The sequence below is a fragment of the Microcaecilia unicolor genome, chromosome 10, assembly GCF_901765095.1.
Source record: "Microcaecilia unicolor chromosome 10, aMicUni1.1, whole genome shotgun sequence".
Taxonomy (NCBI): domain Eukaryota; kingdom Metazoa; phylum Chordata; class Amphibia; order Gymnophiona; family Siphonopidae; genus Microcaecilia; species Microcaecilia unicolor.
In genome coordinates, this window is record NC_044040.1 from 121,072,935 (window position 1) to 121,092,658 (window position 19,724).

The 19,724-nt window shown below is 41.6% G+C and overlaps 1 protein-coding gene across 2 annotated transcripts in view; it reads right to left on the reverse strand.

The window, feature by feature from the left end:
- Positions 1-648: 648 nt before the first annotated feature.
- The window catches only part of AMOTL2 (angiomotin like 2), a 38,891-nt gene continuing 19,815 nt past the window's right edge, over positions 649-19,724 (reverse strand). The window contains exons 6-10 of one of the 2 annotated variants that reach the window (XM_030217228.1): positions 18,283-18,578; positions 15,498-15,787; positions 14,994-15,205; positions 11,463-11,621; positions 649-1,480 (exon numbers count right to left, since the gene is read on the reverse strand). In XM_030217228.1, the coding sequence (XP_030073088.1) occupies positions 1,455-1,480; positions 11,463-11,621; positions 14,994-15,205; positions 15,498-15,787; positions 18,283-18,578 (983 nt within the window). In that variant the 3' untranslated portion in view covers positions 649-1,454. Of the gene's footprint in view, positions 1,481-6,579; positions 7,803-11,462; positions 11,622-14,993; positions 15,206-15,497; positions 15,788-18,282; positions 18,579-19,724 lie in introns of those variants that run through there. The other variant, XM_030217227.1, reaches the window with a different exon arrangement.

Sequence of the window (19,724 nt, forward strand, 5' to 3'; positions counted from 1 at the left end):
TTAGTGCACGGCAAAGTAGCTGTGCTAACCAATTAGTGCAGAACATGCCCACTCTTCACCCCTACACACACCCCCTGCACCAAAAAGTCACTATTATTTTTTAGCCTGTGGGTAGCGAGCAAACATGGCAAAATTACCATGGGACACCTAAGCGCATCCTGCGGTACACCATTTTTTGCTGCAGTAAGTACGCGTTAGTGCTTATTGCAGCTTTGTAAAAGGGCCCGTTAGTGAGTTATGCCTTTTTATCATGTTGAGATCTGATTTGAATGAAAGTTGTGTCATAAATATGTTGTTTTACTCAATTGTTCATAAAAGCATATTATATCATTGTATTATAGGGAAGTGGAGCTCTGTAGATATTTGTGAATTAAGAGAGTAAATAGAGCAAAGTGATTAAAAAATAGCAGGTATAAAAAGATGGCACCTCTTATATCTTATTAAAAATTGGATATTGTGTATATGTATTACAGACTAGCTTGAGAAGACTTCTGTCTATAAGAATGGTATATAAGACTTTAATCTTTTATTAAACATTAGAACAGGAGCCATAGGAATAAAATGGGTCTCTGGAAGATAAGATGCATTAATCTTTAGTAAAAGAGCCCCTAGATAATTCTAAAATCAAACAGAAGTTACCTGCTAGCATTACTGAATTATTTTTTATTAAAATATTGGTACACCAAGTGGAGTGCTGCAGCATGACAACAGCAACAATATTTAAAAAAAACAATCAGGTATACAATTATTTAAATATTTCTGATAAATTACAAAATCCACAAAACAAAATCTGAATTGTCTTTGGTGGAAAATGTTCACAGCACGAGCATGAAAAATAACACCAATACGTATCAAGAATAAACCAATATTAGTATAAAATATATTAAGTTTGTGGAGTATCTTTATTTTTTTTTTAATTTTTCAATGCTCTTTCTTTCACAACTTTTTCCATTTTGCTTTTTGTAAACAATGCACAAGAAGTAAATGCAACATTATCTTTTTCCCCCCACTTTTCTAAGGTGTATATTAAAAAAAATGCAAATGTCCAGCAAATGCATGGGTTTAATAAAGGAAATCTCAAAGAATTAGAACAGAGGGTAACAGAGAGTAAAAGACACTGGGGGGGAAGTTATCCACATAGGTTACCATTAAGAAGGGTTATTTTACCACAAGTCATGTTATTTTAGCATGGGGTCCCATTTTATTCAATAGCACGACTTGTGGTAAAATAATGGACTTCCTTTGCTGAGCTTTAGAAGTTCAGGATTTCTGCTGGGGCACAGGAGAGATGCAGTTCTATTGTCTCATGAAAACTGGCTCCAGTCCTGGTTTGCTATCAACCAGTTTATACTGTCCATATCATTTTCAAGCGACAACCAGAATGTACTGGTATAGGGTTAAGGAAAAGTCAGTACTGGACTACTTCCTGACATGGAGTTTGGCTGACAGAGTTGCTAGTAAACATTCCACCACCAGACACCTGCAGCAAAAGAAATTGAGTCAGTGATTGCCCCAACTGATTTCTAATATCTATATTTTGATTATTTAACCTTTACAAATTTGGGTGAATACTGTAATGAGTGATCCTGAAACCACCAAATTTAGGTAACAATGGCACTATGAATGGTGGTAATGCACACACATAGCTACGATAACAGATCTGGGTGGAATTAATATTCCCTACAGAGAGCATTATAACATTGCTGGGTCAATCTTAGCATTTTTGTAAATATAGACAAAAAATTCATTTTGTTGTTCCTCCATTTAAATATCTTCAGGCAAATATCATGAATATACCCTTAGTTTTCAAACGTCAATGCATAGTTCTTTATTACCATAGTTTAAAAGTCTTCCTTTGATAATATTTAATCTGTGTTTATTAGGGATGTGCATTTGAAACATTTCCCATGTTGTTTCAAATGAATGCTATGCCATGCTATGCTACACATTTTTTCTAGTCCGTAATACCAAAAAATAGTTCAATGCAGATCACAAATTTAAGATAACTTTACTACTATTCTATAACTACATTAAAAGAAATTTTCATTAAATAGATAATTTTGAGTTCCTTTCGAAAAAATAGATAATTCTGCGTCGTTATTTAACTTGTTTAACTAAGGGAAAACAAAATAGCATTTGATTACAAGTTCTACTATTAACTACATTAGAGAGGAACACCACCGAACAGATCAGATATAAAGGAGCATTTCCATACATAATCTTAAAAACTAGAGTACAGAGTTTAAACTGCACTCTAGCCTGTACAGGCAACCTGTGCAGTTTCTTAAGTAACAAAGTTGCAGAATCAGATTTTCTAGCAGAAAATATCAGCCTAATGGCAGTATTCTGAACAAGCTGCAAACATTTTATTAAAATTTTTGAGCAGTCAATGTAGATGACATTACGGTAGTCGAGTCAAGATAATATCAACGCCTGTACCAGCAATCTAAATGTTTCAATCTCAAAATATTTTGGAATCTATCTCAACTTCTTCAGCATATAAAAAGACTTTGGGGCCCATTTACTAAGCTGCAGTAAAAAGGGCCCTGCGGTAGTGGTGGGGGCTGTTTTTGCTCCGCGCTGAGGTTGCAGTAAGGGCTCCCGCACTAACCTGACAGTAATCGGGCAGCATGTGGTGCTGCCCAATTACCACCAGGTAACCCCCTGCAGAAATATTTTTCAAATATTTCCAAAACTGCCAGAAATGACGTGCGCTGGGGGTGGAACTATTGTTGGCACCCGCATTGGGCCGGCAGTAGTTCTCAATTGCCGCTTAGTAAAAGGGCCCCTTTGTAACCAGTGATTTTACTTGGGTAGAAATTGTCAAAAGACTATCAACCTCTGCACCCAAAATTTTTGAACAGGATTCATAGGTGATTATTATCAACAGAAAAATGTTGTGATAATTCCATAGAATCTAAAGGACCCAGCCATAAAAATTTACCCCCGTTTACTAAACTGCGCTAGCGACTGCCATGCACTAATGCTGACACAGTCCATTCACCTTGAATAGATTGTGTTGGCATTGCTGTGTGGCAGCTGCTAGCGCAACTTAGTAAAGGGGGGGGGGGGGGGTAGTCTTTTCAAGATTTAATTTTAATCAATTACTTGTAATCCAATGTTCTATGCTGTTTACACAAGAAGTTATATTGTGTAACATAGCTGACCAGTTTCCAGAAATTGGAAACAGCATAGTGATGTCATCCACATATATATTACATGGAACTCTAAATTTTTCCAGGATCACTCCCAGAGCCTGAAGGAAAATGTTAAACAAAGATGGGGACAAAGGTGATCCCAGCGGGACACCACAGCCAGGGCACCAGTTAGTAGAAAAGTTCCATCTTTCAGAACTCTGTAACTAGGAGTAGACAAAAAAAACCCTAAACCAATCTAACACTTTCCACATACACCAATATCACCCAACCTGGTCAACAAAATGTCATGGTTGACCAAGTCGAAAGCACTTGACAAATCAAATTGTATCACTATGGCCCTTCACACTTGGCTCAGCAAAGCCTTCCCATGGGCAACAATATAAGTTACCATAGTTTCTGTGCACATACCTGATAAACACAAGTTAAATGTCAACATTTCCCCTGTTGTTTTTAACCCAAAAAGACAGGAAAAACATTCTGTGCTGTACACAGTATTATACAGTATTACATCCTATTGTTCAATAATTATTTATTAGGATTTTATGAAGAGGTTCACCCAGGCCAGAGCACAACAGGATTCATACTGTTTATTAAATAGACACACTATTGCACAATAGGGCACATTGTCAAGCTGTAGGGTGCACTATTGATGATATTGACCCAAAACAAACAAACAAAAAAATAAAACCTGAACAAAATGAAAAATCTTATAAACATTTTTGGCCTATGCATTCCTAGTATTTATGAGGTATGCATTCATAACTTGGATTTATTATATTATAAAACCACTATTTGAAGCCACCTGGGTAACATGATTCACACAAACATTTTGTAATTCACCATGTTATTGTTTATTTTTCTACATAAATTCTTATTTTGTGGTTTGAACTTGGAACCCACTACAGCTCTACCATCTTCTGTCACTTCAGTTCTGCTCCATGGCATCTTCTGATATTCTGGCACTGATACCACACACAGCACTGCCCAGACACCTCAATACTGACTTGTAGCACCCCCAGTTATTACCTGCAGTACTTTGTGGTATTTCAGTACCGAGATCTACATAGACCTCTGACAATGTACTTCAGTTGAACTCTGCAGTATACCTTACTATTCCAGTACTAAGACCCACATACACAATTTAGCCTATGTACCTCAGTCCTGTCAAGCAACTCCTTCCCCACATAAAAAAATCATGACTGAGAACTTCCTCTTATGGATCTGCCAGAGGTGATCTATATAGCTCTGTTAATGATCTGTAATCTAAAACCAAAAATATCACACATATTTCAGTTTGGCTTTCCTTCTTTTCCATACACAGTTCTTACAAAGCGTAAAATCCAATTTATGCCAGGCTCCTCCACAACTCTGAGAATACATCTCAATTCTGACCTGTAGCAGAGCTATTTATTATTCCAATACCTTGAACTTCTATTATGGCAATAGATATCAAGCTTTACCTATAACACCCTGTTCTGCCATTCCAAGGCTTGTCACATGCAGAATCTGCCAGTCTTGGTATACTATGAGGTAGTTTGTGATGTGGACAAACACCAAGTTAAGAGCCCTGTTTAATGCGCCAACATTTTTAGCATGGGCACTAACACTAAAGACATCCATAGGAATATATGGGTGTCTCTAGCATTAGTGTGCACTAAAAATGCTAATGGGTCTTAGTAAACAGGAGTCATACCATATGGACCACACTTTTTCAACTATAACCTGAGTTGCAATGGAACACAGATAACCAGAGGTGAAACGTTGATGCATACATTTCCTTAAAACATTTGCTAAGGGGATAGTTGGTTCCTCTCTCTTATATTTATATAGTTTAAGTATTTTATGATAGGAAAACACTCTAAATAGGGGAACACTAAGGTTCAGCAACTTGGAAATAAATCAGTCAACATTCAAGGTGATTGAATTGGGCTTTCTGCTCAAAAATCATACTCAGGTGGCCAGCCACCGATACTCAGCAGTACTTAAATAAGCAATGCCAATGATATCAGCTCTGACTGTCCATTTTTGAATTGGGTCAAAGAAGAGCATTCCTGACTGCAGAGAGAGAGGAGCTTGCAGCTATGCAGGTGCAAGCAATATTCAATGCCAGTGCCCACATAGCTGAACAACCAAAGTTAGAACTGCTATTTTTGTGGTCCTATTTGGTCGCTTAGCTATGTGAGTACTAGCACTGAATATCAACCAGCACCCACGTGGCTTCCTGCTAGTAGCCTGAAGTGTGCCAATCTCCTTTCCTTCCCTTCCACCACCCCCAAACATGACAAAAACCATCTTCCAATCCCCCTCCCTCCACCAACGTCCACAATGCACCCCCCCCCCCCCCCCAGGATCCCTTTGGGCCTACCTGATTGATCACTGGTGGTGTAGCAGGGAACATAGTAACATAGTAGATGATGGCAGAAAAGACCTGCATGGTCCATCCAGTCTGCCCAACAAGATAAACCTCATATGTGGTACTTTTTGTGTATACCTTACCTTGATTTGTACCTGTCCTTTTTCAGGGCACAGACCGTGTAAGTCTGCCCAACACTATCCCCCGCCTCCCAACCACCAGCCCCTCCACCCACCACCGGCTCTGGCACAGACCGTACAAGTCTGCCCAGCACTATCCCCGCCTCCCGCCACCGGCTCTGCCACCCAATCTCGGCTAAGCTCCTTAGGATCCATTACTTCTGAACAGGATTCCTTTATGTTGTCCCACGCGTGTTTGAATTTCGTACCGTAATGTGTGCAAGTAGCACACATTTGAATCCTGTCTTTTGCTTAGACATAGCAAATAAAATATCTGCTAAATTAAATTCACGAATTTTGACTGAATAATAAAGTAAACTCGGGTTGTTCCGTCTCCGCGGACAAAATAAAACTCAGGTTTGTGATATGTCACTTATATATATATATATATATATATATATACATACACACACACAGGAAGAAGCCATGCTCATTGCTTTGCCCTTGTGGCTGCCTCCTCAAAATGCTGCTGCACCCTCTAGCAGTAGCCTTGAGGTCCTTTGTCAGAGGTCAAAGCCATTTTGAACAGGCAGGTGCGAAGGGCAGAAGCAAATGGGCATTCCTCCTGCTAGTCCACCAGGGATCAGGCAGGTAGGCCTGAAAGGGTTTGCTCAGATTTGGGAGGGGGGGGGGTGGAAAGGGGCTCAGAAAGGGCTGACATGTTTGGGGGTGGTGGGAAGGGGCAATCATGTTCGGGTATGGTGGGAGGTTTGGAGGGGGCACTGGAATCTTGGAGGGGATTCAGGACCTGGCCGATATCCTTATGCAGGTACTGGCTCAATATCAGCCAGGACCCCCATAAGATCCAGTGGATAGCATCGGCCAAATTAGCCCTGGATATTCAGTGCTGGGCCTAGACAAGGCCCAGCATTGAATATCTGAGGCGAATTCTGCCTACAGTGGTCAGTGTTTAAAAAAATGCAGACCACTGCAGGCTGAATATCGACCAGAACATTTCTATGTAACGATATATAAGTTAACAGAAGACAAGCTAGGTATATTGATTGTGTATTCATTTGTTTCGGTCAAAAAGTATTCACCACTCAGCTCACACATGTCAAATCATGAAAAGAAAGATGCTCTCTGGCATGGTATCTTTGAGAAACAACAGCAAAATTGGCCAGATAAACACATACCTACATGGCTCATAGTGGCAACCAAGTGGAAATTCCAGTTACAAAGAATCATAGGAAAGTATCAAAGGGATGTGGCATTTAAATCTCTCTTCAAGCTGAGAGCCAAACAAGAGAAGGAAAGGAAAGGAAAATTGAGTACTGAGAAGCTTAGGTTTTGGCAGACAGAAGACAGAGGTGCAGAGAAGGAATAAGAAGGAAAATAGCACACATTTAGCAAAAAAAAAAAAAAAAGTCCAAGTGGCAGAAAAGAAATTATATAAATAACTTTGTTCTTTAAACAAATAATAAACAGAATTATTTACAAATAATGCACTGTCCGTTGCAGAGTACAGTCCAGCTCCAGGCAGGCCAGTATCTACAGTGGTCTCTAGTGCCCAGTCCAACCTATACCAACTCCTCAAAAGAGTTGTCTCCAATCTAGAATAAAGCAAAAGTTCCCCAACCTGGACATAATTCCACCCTTTTGGTGTGGTGTCAGGTGGTCTTATGTCAGTATCAGCAGCTTTGGAAAGGAAAAGACTTCCAGAAATGCACGATTTATGAGTTCTGGAAAGGAGGTGTGTTTATGTATGTTTTCACACAGTCAATGCCACAGCATAAGGGTCCCTAAAAGCTCAAAGCACACTGAGGGTTAACATCCATCAGTTTCCAATCTGCCTTCATCAATTTTACCACCCTGATGTCCTCTGGTCACCTTGGTCACAATACCAAGAGAAATAAGCAGTCCATTTTTGACTAATCTTTTGCTTTTTCTCCAGTGGGCATCTCGGCAACCATCCCAAAGAAAAAGAATCTTGATCTACGAGGTCCTCCAAAACTTGATCCACAGTCATTGCAGTCTTCCTCCTCTGAAAACTGTCCACAGAGGGTGCAGTGGGCACCTGAGATGGCAGAACTAGATGTGTTGCTTAGATTAGGATTTCTATCATATCAGACAAGTCTGGCATTTTAGTTGTGGTGACAGAAGTTAAAGCCTCTGTTAAAATCCAAATAATAACAAAAATTAAATCAAGGCTCTTAACCTTATTATAATAACACAGTGTGCCAAACATTCCACTACTGGCATTTCTCTTATAAGGACTTTGCCTTTCCAACAATATGATCATCAGCATGGAATCCAGATTGTCCTCAGATCTATATAATTCTATCAGTCTCTAATCCATGACAATGCCACATGTGAAGAGATTTAAGTAATACCTTCTATCCTGTAGCATTTCCCACAAGAGCAATTTTTATAATTTTGCAAACAGAAAAAATGTACATCTTTTATTGGATAATTTGGCTATTAATGAGGAGACTGCACTGAACTAACAATATAGAAATAAGTAATCCTGGAAAGAGGATACCTGTCTTAAAATGGAGGGTGGGAAGCTGTTACCCTGGAAGTAATGGTCAGTCAGAAAACTTAGTCACAGTAAGATGTTGTATCCCATTTATGTTCTTTCCAGTCTCAATACAGAGCACCTTAAATATATTTTCTTTAAAGTTTGTTCTAACTACAGCACATTCCTTTCTTGGTCTCCAGGGAAACATTGCATCACTCTGCTTGCTGGGGATTGGTGTTCAGGCAGTGGGAGGAGAGGTGGGGGAATTTTCTTCATGCCTGTGGCTTTGCAGGGAGCTTACAATACAGTCAAAACTATACACCATTTGTTTGGAATTCAAGCAAGCTGCCTTTTTACAGTTTTGCCCAGTTTCAAATGGATTCCAGTCACTGGACAGGGAACTGAGAGAAGGAGAGCAGAAAGGGTGACAAAAGCAAGTAACTTCACAAACAATTGTTTGACTTCACAGAAAAGCCCCTGTCCCCTAGCAGAAAGGTTTTAGTAGAGATTGACATCAGATATATCAGTGTCACAAAGATGGGAGGGATGTGCAATAAACCTTGTAGGTGATAGAATTTTATTTTTTTTAATGGAGAGTCTTGCTTGCTAAAGTGTTTATGCTGTCTTTGTGTTCTCATGATAAACAAGAAACATTTACTGATTTGTGTACAAACGTATTCTTCTAATAAACACTCTTCCTATTTGAATATGTAATAGGATGTCACAATGTTGACTTCTTATACAGTAGCAGGAGGAATATTCCGGGTCCCTGTTCCACAGTGGTGCAGGTCAAGCAAATGAAGGGGTGGTTTATTCTGGGGAAGCAGCCCAATAGCAGTAGATTCTCAATAATCGAAAGACAGTATAAAACCCAAGGGAGGGCTGGGGGTCCTTGCTTCCCCAGTAAGGAGGAAAAATATATTGTGCAGTGTGGTGGGTTTCCTATCTTGGGACCCATTAAGACCTTAGGGGCCCTTTTACATAGGTGCTTAGGCGCCTATGCACGTCCAATGCGTGTCAAATTGGTACTACCATCCAGCTATCGCATGCCACGGGCAATAATTCCAAAACATGCGGTAGAAAATATCTGGTGGTAATCGGCAGTTGGCGCACACTGCACGCTTAGTTAGTGTGCAAGACCTGACCACAAAGTCAATAGGTAGCGTTAAGATCTCAGGCTGAAAATGGACGCACACTGGTTTTCATTTTGCTGCACATTCATTTTCAGCACATTAAAAAAATCCCCGTTTTTCCAGGCACGCTCAGGAAATGGACCAGCACACGTCTAAAACACGTGCCTAACCAGCGCAGGCCACTTTTGGGTGCATCTTAGTAAACGGGCCCCTTAGTCTTCTACCCAAGAGACTAAGGATGAAAAGTGGAGAAGCGGTTTAAGCATTTTTAGCAGAACACACATTTGTATAGTCACTACAGAGAAATCCCTTTCTAAAATGCATAAATTGGCCTCTAGGGTTCCCTGGGGGTTCTATATTACCTCCTATATTGTTCAATATATTTATAAGCTCTTTGGCTACAATTATTCAATAATATGGATTTAGTGTTATTTATATGCAGATTATGTGCTTTTAGTGGCTAAGGTCTTGCAAGGAGTGCAGGACTTGAAACCTCTTCAAAGTTGTTTAGATGTAGCACTGAACTGGCTGACTTGTTAGTGCATGAATCGGTATCGCACGCTTTGTTACATTCTCTATTATTAATCTTAGTGCATAGGGTCTATTATGAGTGTGTGCCTTATTATCTTTCGGTCATGATTAAACCCTATGTATCTAGTAGAGCATTAAGATCTTTGCCTGATCATCGTCATGCTTCCTGCTTCTGCAGGGGTGCATTAGGAATCAATTCGTAAAAATGCCTTTTTTGGTTGGATCTTAAATTATGGAATGCCCTAGGGCTGAGAGCTCAATGAAAAAATTTAAAGCTTTATTTAAAACATATTTATTCCGGGAGGTGTTTGAAGTGGAGCTTCAGGGTCGAGAGTGGTGACCTGTTACAGGAGTATTTGTTTATATATCTGTGTATATACCTGTGTATCTTATATGTTCATAACTGAAGCTTTGTGTTTTCTTTTGCTTTGTGCTTCTTTTGTAGCTGGATATAGTCTGTCATTTTAATGGAGTTTGTTTTGTATTCTCTTCATTTTATTCTTTGTTTTTATAAACTACTGTGATCTATTGCAGGATTGGTGGTATATCAAGTTTTAATAAACTCTTAACTATAAATTATAAGAAAGGAAAGGCCAGGAATGGGGCCTGTTCCATAAATAAAAAGTGGAGAGGGGTTGTAAGCCTAAAAACCAGCTGAATGCTAGGCACAAGGAGAAGAAAACAAGGATCACTGGGGAAATCTCCTGGAAAAGTAAGCAGAGAAGCTGTGACCAGTTCCATAACTAAACTGGGGTAAGGATTGGAACCCACGTGCAATGAGAGTACTTGCTGACAATCTGTGTGATAGGAGGTGGAACCCAAGTCCTGAGTGCCTCCTGCTTGCCTAGTCCAGAGAGGTTGAGCATGAGGAGAAATTAATTAGCAAGGAGGAATAAATCCCTGACAGGGAAAGGACTTTTATCAGAATTGCCAAATACCCACCCAATCTATGAGAAGAGAGAGAAAAAGGAGTGAGAGAACGAAGATCAAAGTATATCCTATGTCCTAAAAACTCTCTATACCCAAGAGCCATTGCTCAAAAGAGACACCCACTGATTATACTTATAGAGCATGTACACTAGTTTCTGGAGAGAGTCATAGTTTTTAGTCCCTGACCAATGACTGTAATTGCAATAACTGGGCTAGATACACATGCACACACACATTTGCAGGTGTAAATTTGCGCATGACAGTTTCTGCACATGCTGGAACTGGTTCTGGGAGACTATTTTATAAGGGCACAGAACTGTCTAAGTTGCCTTTACAAATAAGCTTAAAATAGGTGCCTTTTTGGACTTAACTGCCATCAGATTATAAAATTCAAGCCCTATTTTATTATGTTGCTATGATCAATTTCACTCCATTTTATTTTAGATTTGTTATTTCAGGACAGTAGTAGGATAGATCAGGTGGCCTGCTCATGAAGAGGATGTGGATAATGCTACCACGAAGCCTAACTTAGGGGGTCTTTTACAAAGTCGTGCTAGCGTTTTTAGCTTGCAGTAAAAATCGGCTGGCAGTAAACACTGAGATGCCCATAGGAATATAATGGATGTCTCAGCGTTTACTGCCAGCTGATTTTTACTGCGAGCTAAAAATGCTAGTGTGACTTTGTAAAATACCCCCTTAGATTGAAAGAGTGCTTACCTAGAGAAGTGCCAATACTGCTGCTGTTCAGGGGAGACTCTAAGCCAGTTGCTTGCTCAGCCTCTCGATCAGTCTGAGTACTGTCATCTCTGCTGCCATGTTTGGAATGGGTGGCTAAATTGCTGGATGCTCCCTTTACTTCCTCTATTAGGAATGTGTCTGCGAAGAAAAAAAGATGGAGACTACATCCAGTTTGGTTTCAACCAAGCAACACAAACAAGAGTCCTCCTCTGTTCACTACTTCAAGCACTGTTGACACCTGGGGTCCACAAGTTTTCTTTACTGTTAATCTAGATCCTTGAGATTGAATTTTCTACTATCAAGGGTAAATACCAAAACACATACATATTCTTTTATATTTATATTTCATAATTTTTATTAATTTTTATATACTTATTACAGAAATTATCATACTGCAAAAGTGTAATACAGCCTTTAAAGTAATTAATACCGGAATAATAATAATTAAACAAATTGTCCTAATAAAGACAAAATATCGGCTTCCTTAGACCCCAATAGAGGGGGGTAGGAATTAGTGAAGATAATACAATCATAACATATAAATGAAAAATTTTGGTTCCGTTAGTCCCATATATATCTCAACTCTATCGTTGTTTATTGTCTAGGAAAGTCTGAAGCTGATCAGGCATATAATATATATATTTGACTTGATTTAACCTGATGACACATTTACAGGGATATGCCAGGAGGAAAGAACCTCCCAATTCCAATACTTTGGACCTCATAGAGAGAAACTTTTTACGTTTTTCTTGTGTAGACTTAGTCACATCCGGATAAAGCCAGATCTTTTGGCCAGCAAAAACACGGTTAGTTGATTTGAAGTAAAGACGCATTACTGCGTTTAAATCCTGTTGAAATACAAAGGAAATTATCAACGTCCCCCTTTCAGGAGATTCTTCAATTGTTTGCTCCAAAATGGCTGTGACGTTTTGTAAGTCTATAGAGTTCTCTGTCCCAACTTTTTTCATCGTACTTGGTATATAATAGATCTTATTCAAAGGAGGAAATACTTCTTGGGGAAAATTGAGATTTTCTCTTAGATATCTCTGGAACATATCTTTTGGAGATTCTCCCAATATTCTAGGAAAATTCAATATTCGGAGATTTAATCTCCTATTGAAGTTCTCTACTTGTTCCAGCTTTCTTCTGATTTCCATATTATCTTTTACCACAGCCATTTTAAAATCATCAGTTTGCTTTGTCTCTCTCTCTAAGGCCTCAATCTTAGAAGAAAAATCTTGTTTTGCCACATCTAGGGAGTTTTTCACTTCCTGTACATTCAAATTCAGAGTCTTTACCTCATCCGAAGATTGTCTCAGGGTTTTTTCTATTTCCAATAACTTCAGCCAGATCTTGCCCAGACTCACCTCCGTCTCTCCTGCAGCTGCAGATATCCCTACAGAGCTAGACTCCCCTCTGGGCTCCTCGGAATAACCCTTTCCGGGTTCCGATAGAAACCCCGTCCCGCTCAAGGCAGTTGCAGGGCAAGGAGGCGTCGTAGAGAAAGGCGGGGAGAGCGAAACTTCTATTTCCTGCGGGGGGATCGCTTCACCGGTCCCTCCCGCTAAGGACTCCGCTCCGCTTCTTCGGGACAATGCGGGGAAGAAGCGTTCCAAACCTCCGCTTGCCGGTGTGGACGTCGTGGGGTGAAGGGAAGTCCCACGGGTCGTCCCCTTACGTTTGGTGTGCGGCATTTGAAAAAAGCAGGTAAATAATTCAAAGTTCAGCAAGTAGTAGGCAGGAGCTCGCTTCCAACACCTCCGCTCACGGCCATTCTTTTATATTTAAATAACAGCTGCTCTTCACATATTTGTTACATTTCTATTATTATGCATTTAATAGCTTAAAGGGGCATAAAGGGCAAAGCGACTTGTTGGAGATCTTAGCGGGAGGTGGTGGAAACGAAAACGGTAACGGAATTCAAACATGCGTGGGATAAACATAAAGGAATCCTGCTCAGAAGGAATGGATCCTAAGGAGCTTAGACGAGATTGGGTGGCAAAGCCGGTGGCGGGAGACGGAGATGGTGCTGGGCAGACTTATACGGTCTGTGCCAGAGCCGGTGGTGGGAGGCGGGACTGGTGGTTTGGAGGCGGGGATAGTGCTGGGCAGACTTATACGGTCTGTGCCCAGAAAAGGACAGGTACAAATCAAGGTAAGGTATACACAAAAAGTAGCACATGTGAGTTTATCTTTTCTGCCGTCATCTACTATGTTATGTTACTATGTTAGAGAGAGTAGAAAGTAGAGATTGGAGCTCAGACATTTTTGACTCTCAGGCCCCGATGATCAAATTCCCCACATTGTTCTGAACAGCGCTGGACATTAGCACCGTAACAGCGTGGGGAATTAATGCCCTCATAATCAAAACTAATAGCATGCAAATTGATGAGCGCTATTAATTTTGATCATCCTGTGGAAGAATTATGCCTGGACATGTGCCCAAGGCACAATCCTTCTGCAGGAGGTGTTTGACAGGTCCGGGCTGTCAAGAAAAAAAGCCTGGACCTGTCAAACAGGGCTGGAGGCCCCCCAACCCTACTCACCTCTCCAATGAAGGCAAACGACCTCTCCCTTGAGTGCTCAAGGTACAGTGGAGCTCCAGCCCTCCAGCTCCCCCATGTACCTCGAAATGATGGAGGAGGGACTAGCACTCCCTCCTCCTTCCAGAGCTGCCTCCAAAATGGCAGCACCCTACCCTGCCCAGTAGCTGAGTTTCTCCCTTATATGGTAGGGAAGTCCCTCCCAGCGCATCCCAGGATGCACTGGGTAAGGCAGGGTGCCACCATTTTGCAGGCAGCGCTGGAAGGAGGGAGCGCTAGTCCCTCCTCCTTCATTTTAAGGTACACTGGGGGGAGAGCATGCTAGAGCACAGATGGGGGGAGGGCAGGAGGTCCATCGGACCTCCAGCCTTCAAGTCCTCTCTGTCTGGGGGGGATTAGGTTTGCAGGATTTGGGGGGTTCTAGATCACCAGGGGGGTGTCGGGTCCTCTGGGGGTGGGATTGGGAGGCCTGCTAGCATGCAAATGCATGCTGGACAGGGCTCTCTATTCCTCCTCAGTGCTCTGCAAATCCTAACACCAGTTCTGAGCTGGTATAGGGTTTGCCGTGAAAGCAGTGCCCTTGTTTGGCATGTTGCCTGCTGAGCATTAGGAAGGAATAGGTAATGCCCTGTTTAGCATTTGCATACTCATTGCGTTCAGAGCTGGCAAGCACATTTTACATGCACTTGCCGGCTCTGATCATCAGGCAGGAGCAAATATGGGCACTAGTATGGCGCTATTGGCCTCTAGCGCCCATGTTTGCTTTTGATCATCTTCCCTTCAGTTCTTGACTTTAACCACCACAAACCACACCTCTTATATAATGGCCCTAATACTATGTGGATGTTTTTCATTCTTTGTCAGTAGCTGAACAATTCTTTAGAAAAGGAAGTCTCAGCAGAAGATTTAGTACAATGGTCAGTAACTCTGCTATAAACTGATTAACCCAAAGGCGCTGTCTACTGACCTGTACTTCCCCGTGAGGTGCTGTCTGCAAGTCGCTCGCTCGGTGAGGGGCTCTGCCAGTACTGGGTCCCTGAAGCAGCAAAGATTGAAGGTACTGATTTGGCAGGTCGGAGTGGTCCCTGGAGAACTCTTCCAGGTTCCTTCCGTGTGCGCTGCTGGAAGACCTTAATCACAGCATCTTTCTCTAGTATCTGGGCATGGAGTGTTTTGATCCTAGAAAACCAGATAGATGTTATATTAACGACAATGAATGGTGCACAACAGCTTTAATACAGTTCACAGTAGAGTATTCCATTAGCTCCCTATTGGGGGGGATCATTAAAATGTTCTCTTAATTCAAGACACACTTTCCATGTCCATCATCACAGTTTGCAGTCAGCAGACATGAAAGCTTATATTAAACCACTTAACAAAAAGACCAATTTAAATATCTTTTTTTATTTCTACCAAACTTATGTATTCAATAATTCTCAGCCCTGTACTCTGAAACTCAAGAGCTACAAACCTGTTCTCCATCTCCTGGTGTCTATGATTGGCCATTAGGTGGTCCTCATTGAAGCTGCTATTTGGGGAATGGCATGGAGAATGATTAATAATGGTTGTGTCTCTCTGTGCTGCAGCTGTGGCTGCAGCATCCATTGCAAACTGCCTCATGGTGTGCTCCTCCAGGTATTTTTGCTCCCACTTGGTCATGTCAGCCTCCAGGGCTAGGATGCGTTCCTCTTTTTCTCGTAACTGTTCAGTGAGTATGGGAATGCTGAGCTCAGAGGCACCACACTGAGCTGTAGTTTGTCTCTGCAAATAAGAAATGATGATGAGAAATAAAGATTTTGCTTACACCTTTTTCAGTACTAGCTCAAGGCAAGTCATACTTAGGTACAGTAGGTATTTTCCTGTCCCACAAGGATTTGATCTTCTTGGTTAGTTTTTACCTGGGTGCCAGTGCAGCGTATTACACCCACCAGACCCATCTAATATAATAATTTGCTCCTCCAACATTCCAATGTGTCTCACTAGGATCGTAATCACCTGGTGACATCACTCCTCCAACATTCTCCTCCAACGTTCTTCTCCAACGTTCCAATGTGTGTCACTGGGATTGTAACCACCTGCTGACATCACTCCTCCAAAGTTCTCCACCCCCCCTCCCTCCCAGTTCCATGGGACCTTGGAACTGGGAGGGAGGGACGGAGGACCCTGGAAATGGGAGGGAGAGAGGGAGTGGGACACTGGAACTCGGAGGGGGGAGGGAGGGGGGCCTGGAACTCGGAGGGAGGTGAAGGGGGCAGGGGAGAGATGCTGCACATGGATTGATGGAGGGGGCAGGGCACAGAGGACATTGCCTGCATATGGATGAATGCAGGGGAGAGAGCATAATGCAGGGGAGGGAGGGGACCCTGAAACTCGGAGGGAGGCAGGGAGGGGACGACACAGGAACTCGGAGGCAGGGAGGGAGGGAGGGGACGACCCTGGAACTCGGAGGGAGGGAGGGAGGGAGGGGGACAACAACCCTGGAACTCGGAGGGAGGGAGGGGGGGACAACAACCCTGGAACTCGGAGGGATGGGACGACGACCCTGGAACTCAGAGGGCAGGAGGGAGGGGGGACCCTGGAACTGGGAGGGAGGGGGGAGTCCTGGCACACACTCTCATGCTCACACACACACTCTCTCTCTCACAGACATACTCGCACCCAGTCTCTCTCTCTGTCACGCACTCGCACATTCACTCTCTCTCTCACACACAGTCACTCTCACACACACTCTCTCAAACATACACACTCCGAGGAAAACCTTGCTAGTGCCCGTTTCATTTGTGTCAGAAACGGGCCTTTTTTACTAGTATGCAAATAATAGTACTTGTTCTAATTCACAATGTGCATACTTTTAGCTACACCAAAAAAAGGGCACAGTTAAGTTGAAGGAGTGAAAGTATTTGGGTGCAATTGAATCCATGTGCATGCCAGGCACATTTTCAAAGAGAAAACTCCATATCCGCATGAGGTTTCAAAACTGTCCTATTTAGCAGCACATTGGAGGTAATTTTGGAAGGATTAGGCAGCACTCATATGAAGAATGCTAGTTTATTTGTGTAAATGGGCAAACATAAGTCAGTAAAAATTTTAGAAAGCTGCTACTTGCAGCATGTACAGATTTCAAGGGGGAATACTTGAAATGGGCAGAACTTTTAAAATACGTATATACTTCCAATTTTACAAGGAGATTGCACATGTATTTCAAAAACTTTCCCACTAGCATTTACACCTCTGAATCACACATCAGGGCTTCAAGGAGAGAACGAGGGGGCTATAATGTTTGGAGTGGAGGTGTAGTCTAATGGATAGAGCAGTGATCTTGGGCAAGTCACTTAAGCCCATTTGTCTCAGGTACAAACTTGTAAGGCCTCTAGGGACAGGAAATTAACTAATATACCTAAATTTAATTCACCTTGAGCTACAACTGAAGAAAGTGTTAGTTACATCCAAAATTATTTTCCTTTCCCCTAAATATCCTTATGGCTTTAGCAACCATTTAAAAAAGCCAACAGGTTTATGTTGACTCCTCTTGTACATGTTCTTTTGTAAGATCATGCATATTTACTAGCACTTACACTGTCTTGACAAATCTCTTTATAATAGTGGTTTATAAATCTCAATCGATCAATCAATAAATAAAATCAGCATTTACAGGTGTATTTACCAGTATGTATCGTGTAACATCCTGATGGAAGCTGATCATTTTTGCACATACTTTTTTCTACAACAGCTGTTCCTGCTGTATGAGTTGACAAATACTTGTGTACTTCTGTATGTTCGTAGACATATTTGTCAAAAGGCTCTGCATTCAGTGAACCTTTTGTAAAATATCTGGCAAATTTTGAATGTCTCAATTTGGAAATCCTTTTTCTAACCTAGGGCCCTGTTTACTAAGGTGTGTTAGTGTTTTTAGCATGCCTACACTTAGCATGCTCGTTAACCATGTAGGCGCATATATGGTTAACGCGTGTACATGGTTAACGCACGTTAAAAACATTAATGCACCTATAACACTGCTTAGTAAACAGGGCCCTTAGACTTCTGTGCAAAATGGGGCTTACTGTGACTCAATAAGTTCCATTTATATTTTTTTTTATGTCCTTCAAAAATTAGGCATTAGCTTCTCAGTAATGTTAATCTCACTAAAGGGTCACATGTTGCTTCCAGACTTCTGGAAAATAAATAGTTCAGTGTCTAAAAGCAGCACTTGTGGTTGATGACTACAGTTTGCCAAAACTAACATTATATTACATTACCTGCTGTGCCCTGAGTGTCTTCAGCTCCTGCTCCAGGCGAGTGCGCAAACGCAGTTCCAGCTGCTCACGCTTCTCGCAGGCAGCCTGCAGCTGGCTCAGGGCCTGCTGCAGCCTCTCCACTTTCTCCACATAAGCTCGCTTCATCCTTAGTTCATCTTCCAGACTGGCAGATCGAGTCTGGGCATTGCTCAGTGCCTGTTCCAACAGCTCTGCACGTCTGCGTTGGTCCTCATTGACACCATGCAGCAGTGCCACCTCCTGTTCCAACTTCTCCCGCTCCTGCTGGTGCTCTCGACCTGGGAAATTAAAGATGGGGTGCAGACATTATTACTGCATCAATGTTATCACGTGATAGGAATGTGGCATTCTATATGCATAGAGCAGGAGATCTGTAGCAACTGGGAAGAGGAATGCACTTTTATCTTAATTAAAAAAAAAGTCTATTGGAACTAGATTTCTCAGTTTTTTTGTACAAATGCAAAAAAAGTACTTTTCAAAAATGAGCCCCTCTGCTTTCTGCATCTAGAGCTGTGCAGTACTGTTACACTATCAGAAGTAGCAAAAAATATTGTGGCATATCCAAAACATTACCATAGAAATGCCACCATAATACCAGACCATACAATGACAATTTCAGAGCATCATTAGAAGTGAGCACAGCTTGGGAAAAGGAAGCTAATAACAAAAAAGAATGGAGGGAACAGTTACAGGAGGAGGCAAAACATCAAATCATGTATATCCTATTCCACTGCCTGAAGAAGACACGTCCCTTCAGCATTTATAGAGGATTTTGCTGGTGTTCTGAGACCTCATGTTCCCCACCCACAACTGGAAAGAAAACCAAAAGGAAAAAGACGTAAGTGGCTGCTTTGAGGCAGGGAGTAGGGCAGCAACCACAGGATGAAGATCCTGGAGAAACTGGTTTTCTTCAGGATCTGTATACATGACTCTTGCTAGGCAGATATCCCACAGCCTCAGGCAGAGATGTGAGGAGAAGAAACATAAGTGAATATGGCTCTGAAAGGCAACAGAATCACTAATTTCAGAGCATGCTGGATCACAGACATTATCGGAGAGTCTGAACATAAGTCCTGTATGCAAGTAATATTTTAAAGCTTTTTCTGTACTTAATTCCTGTTTTGCATTCTAAAAAGGGATTTTCTAAAATTGTATGATTACATACAGACATAGAAAGCATATGCACAGAAATAACTAGATTCAGTATATGGTGCCAAAAAATCAGCGCAAAAAAAAAAAAAAACAGTGCTAAATGGCGCCTAAGGATGGGTGTCCTTTATAGAATAGCACATAGCACCGGAATCTGCACCCAACTTTAGGCCTGAGGATTTACACCAACTGAAACCAGATGTAAATCCCGGCATGCAAATTAGGCATAGATCCCCCTAATTCTATAACTGATTGCATTTTAAGGAAATGCCCCA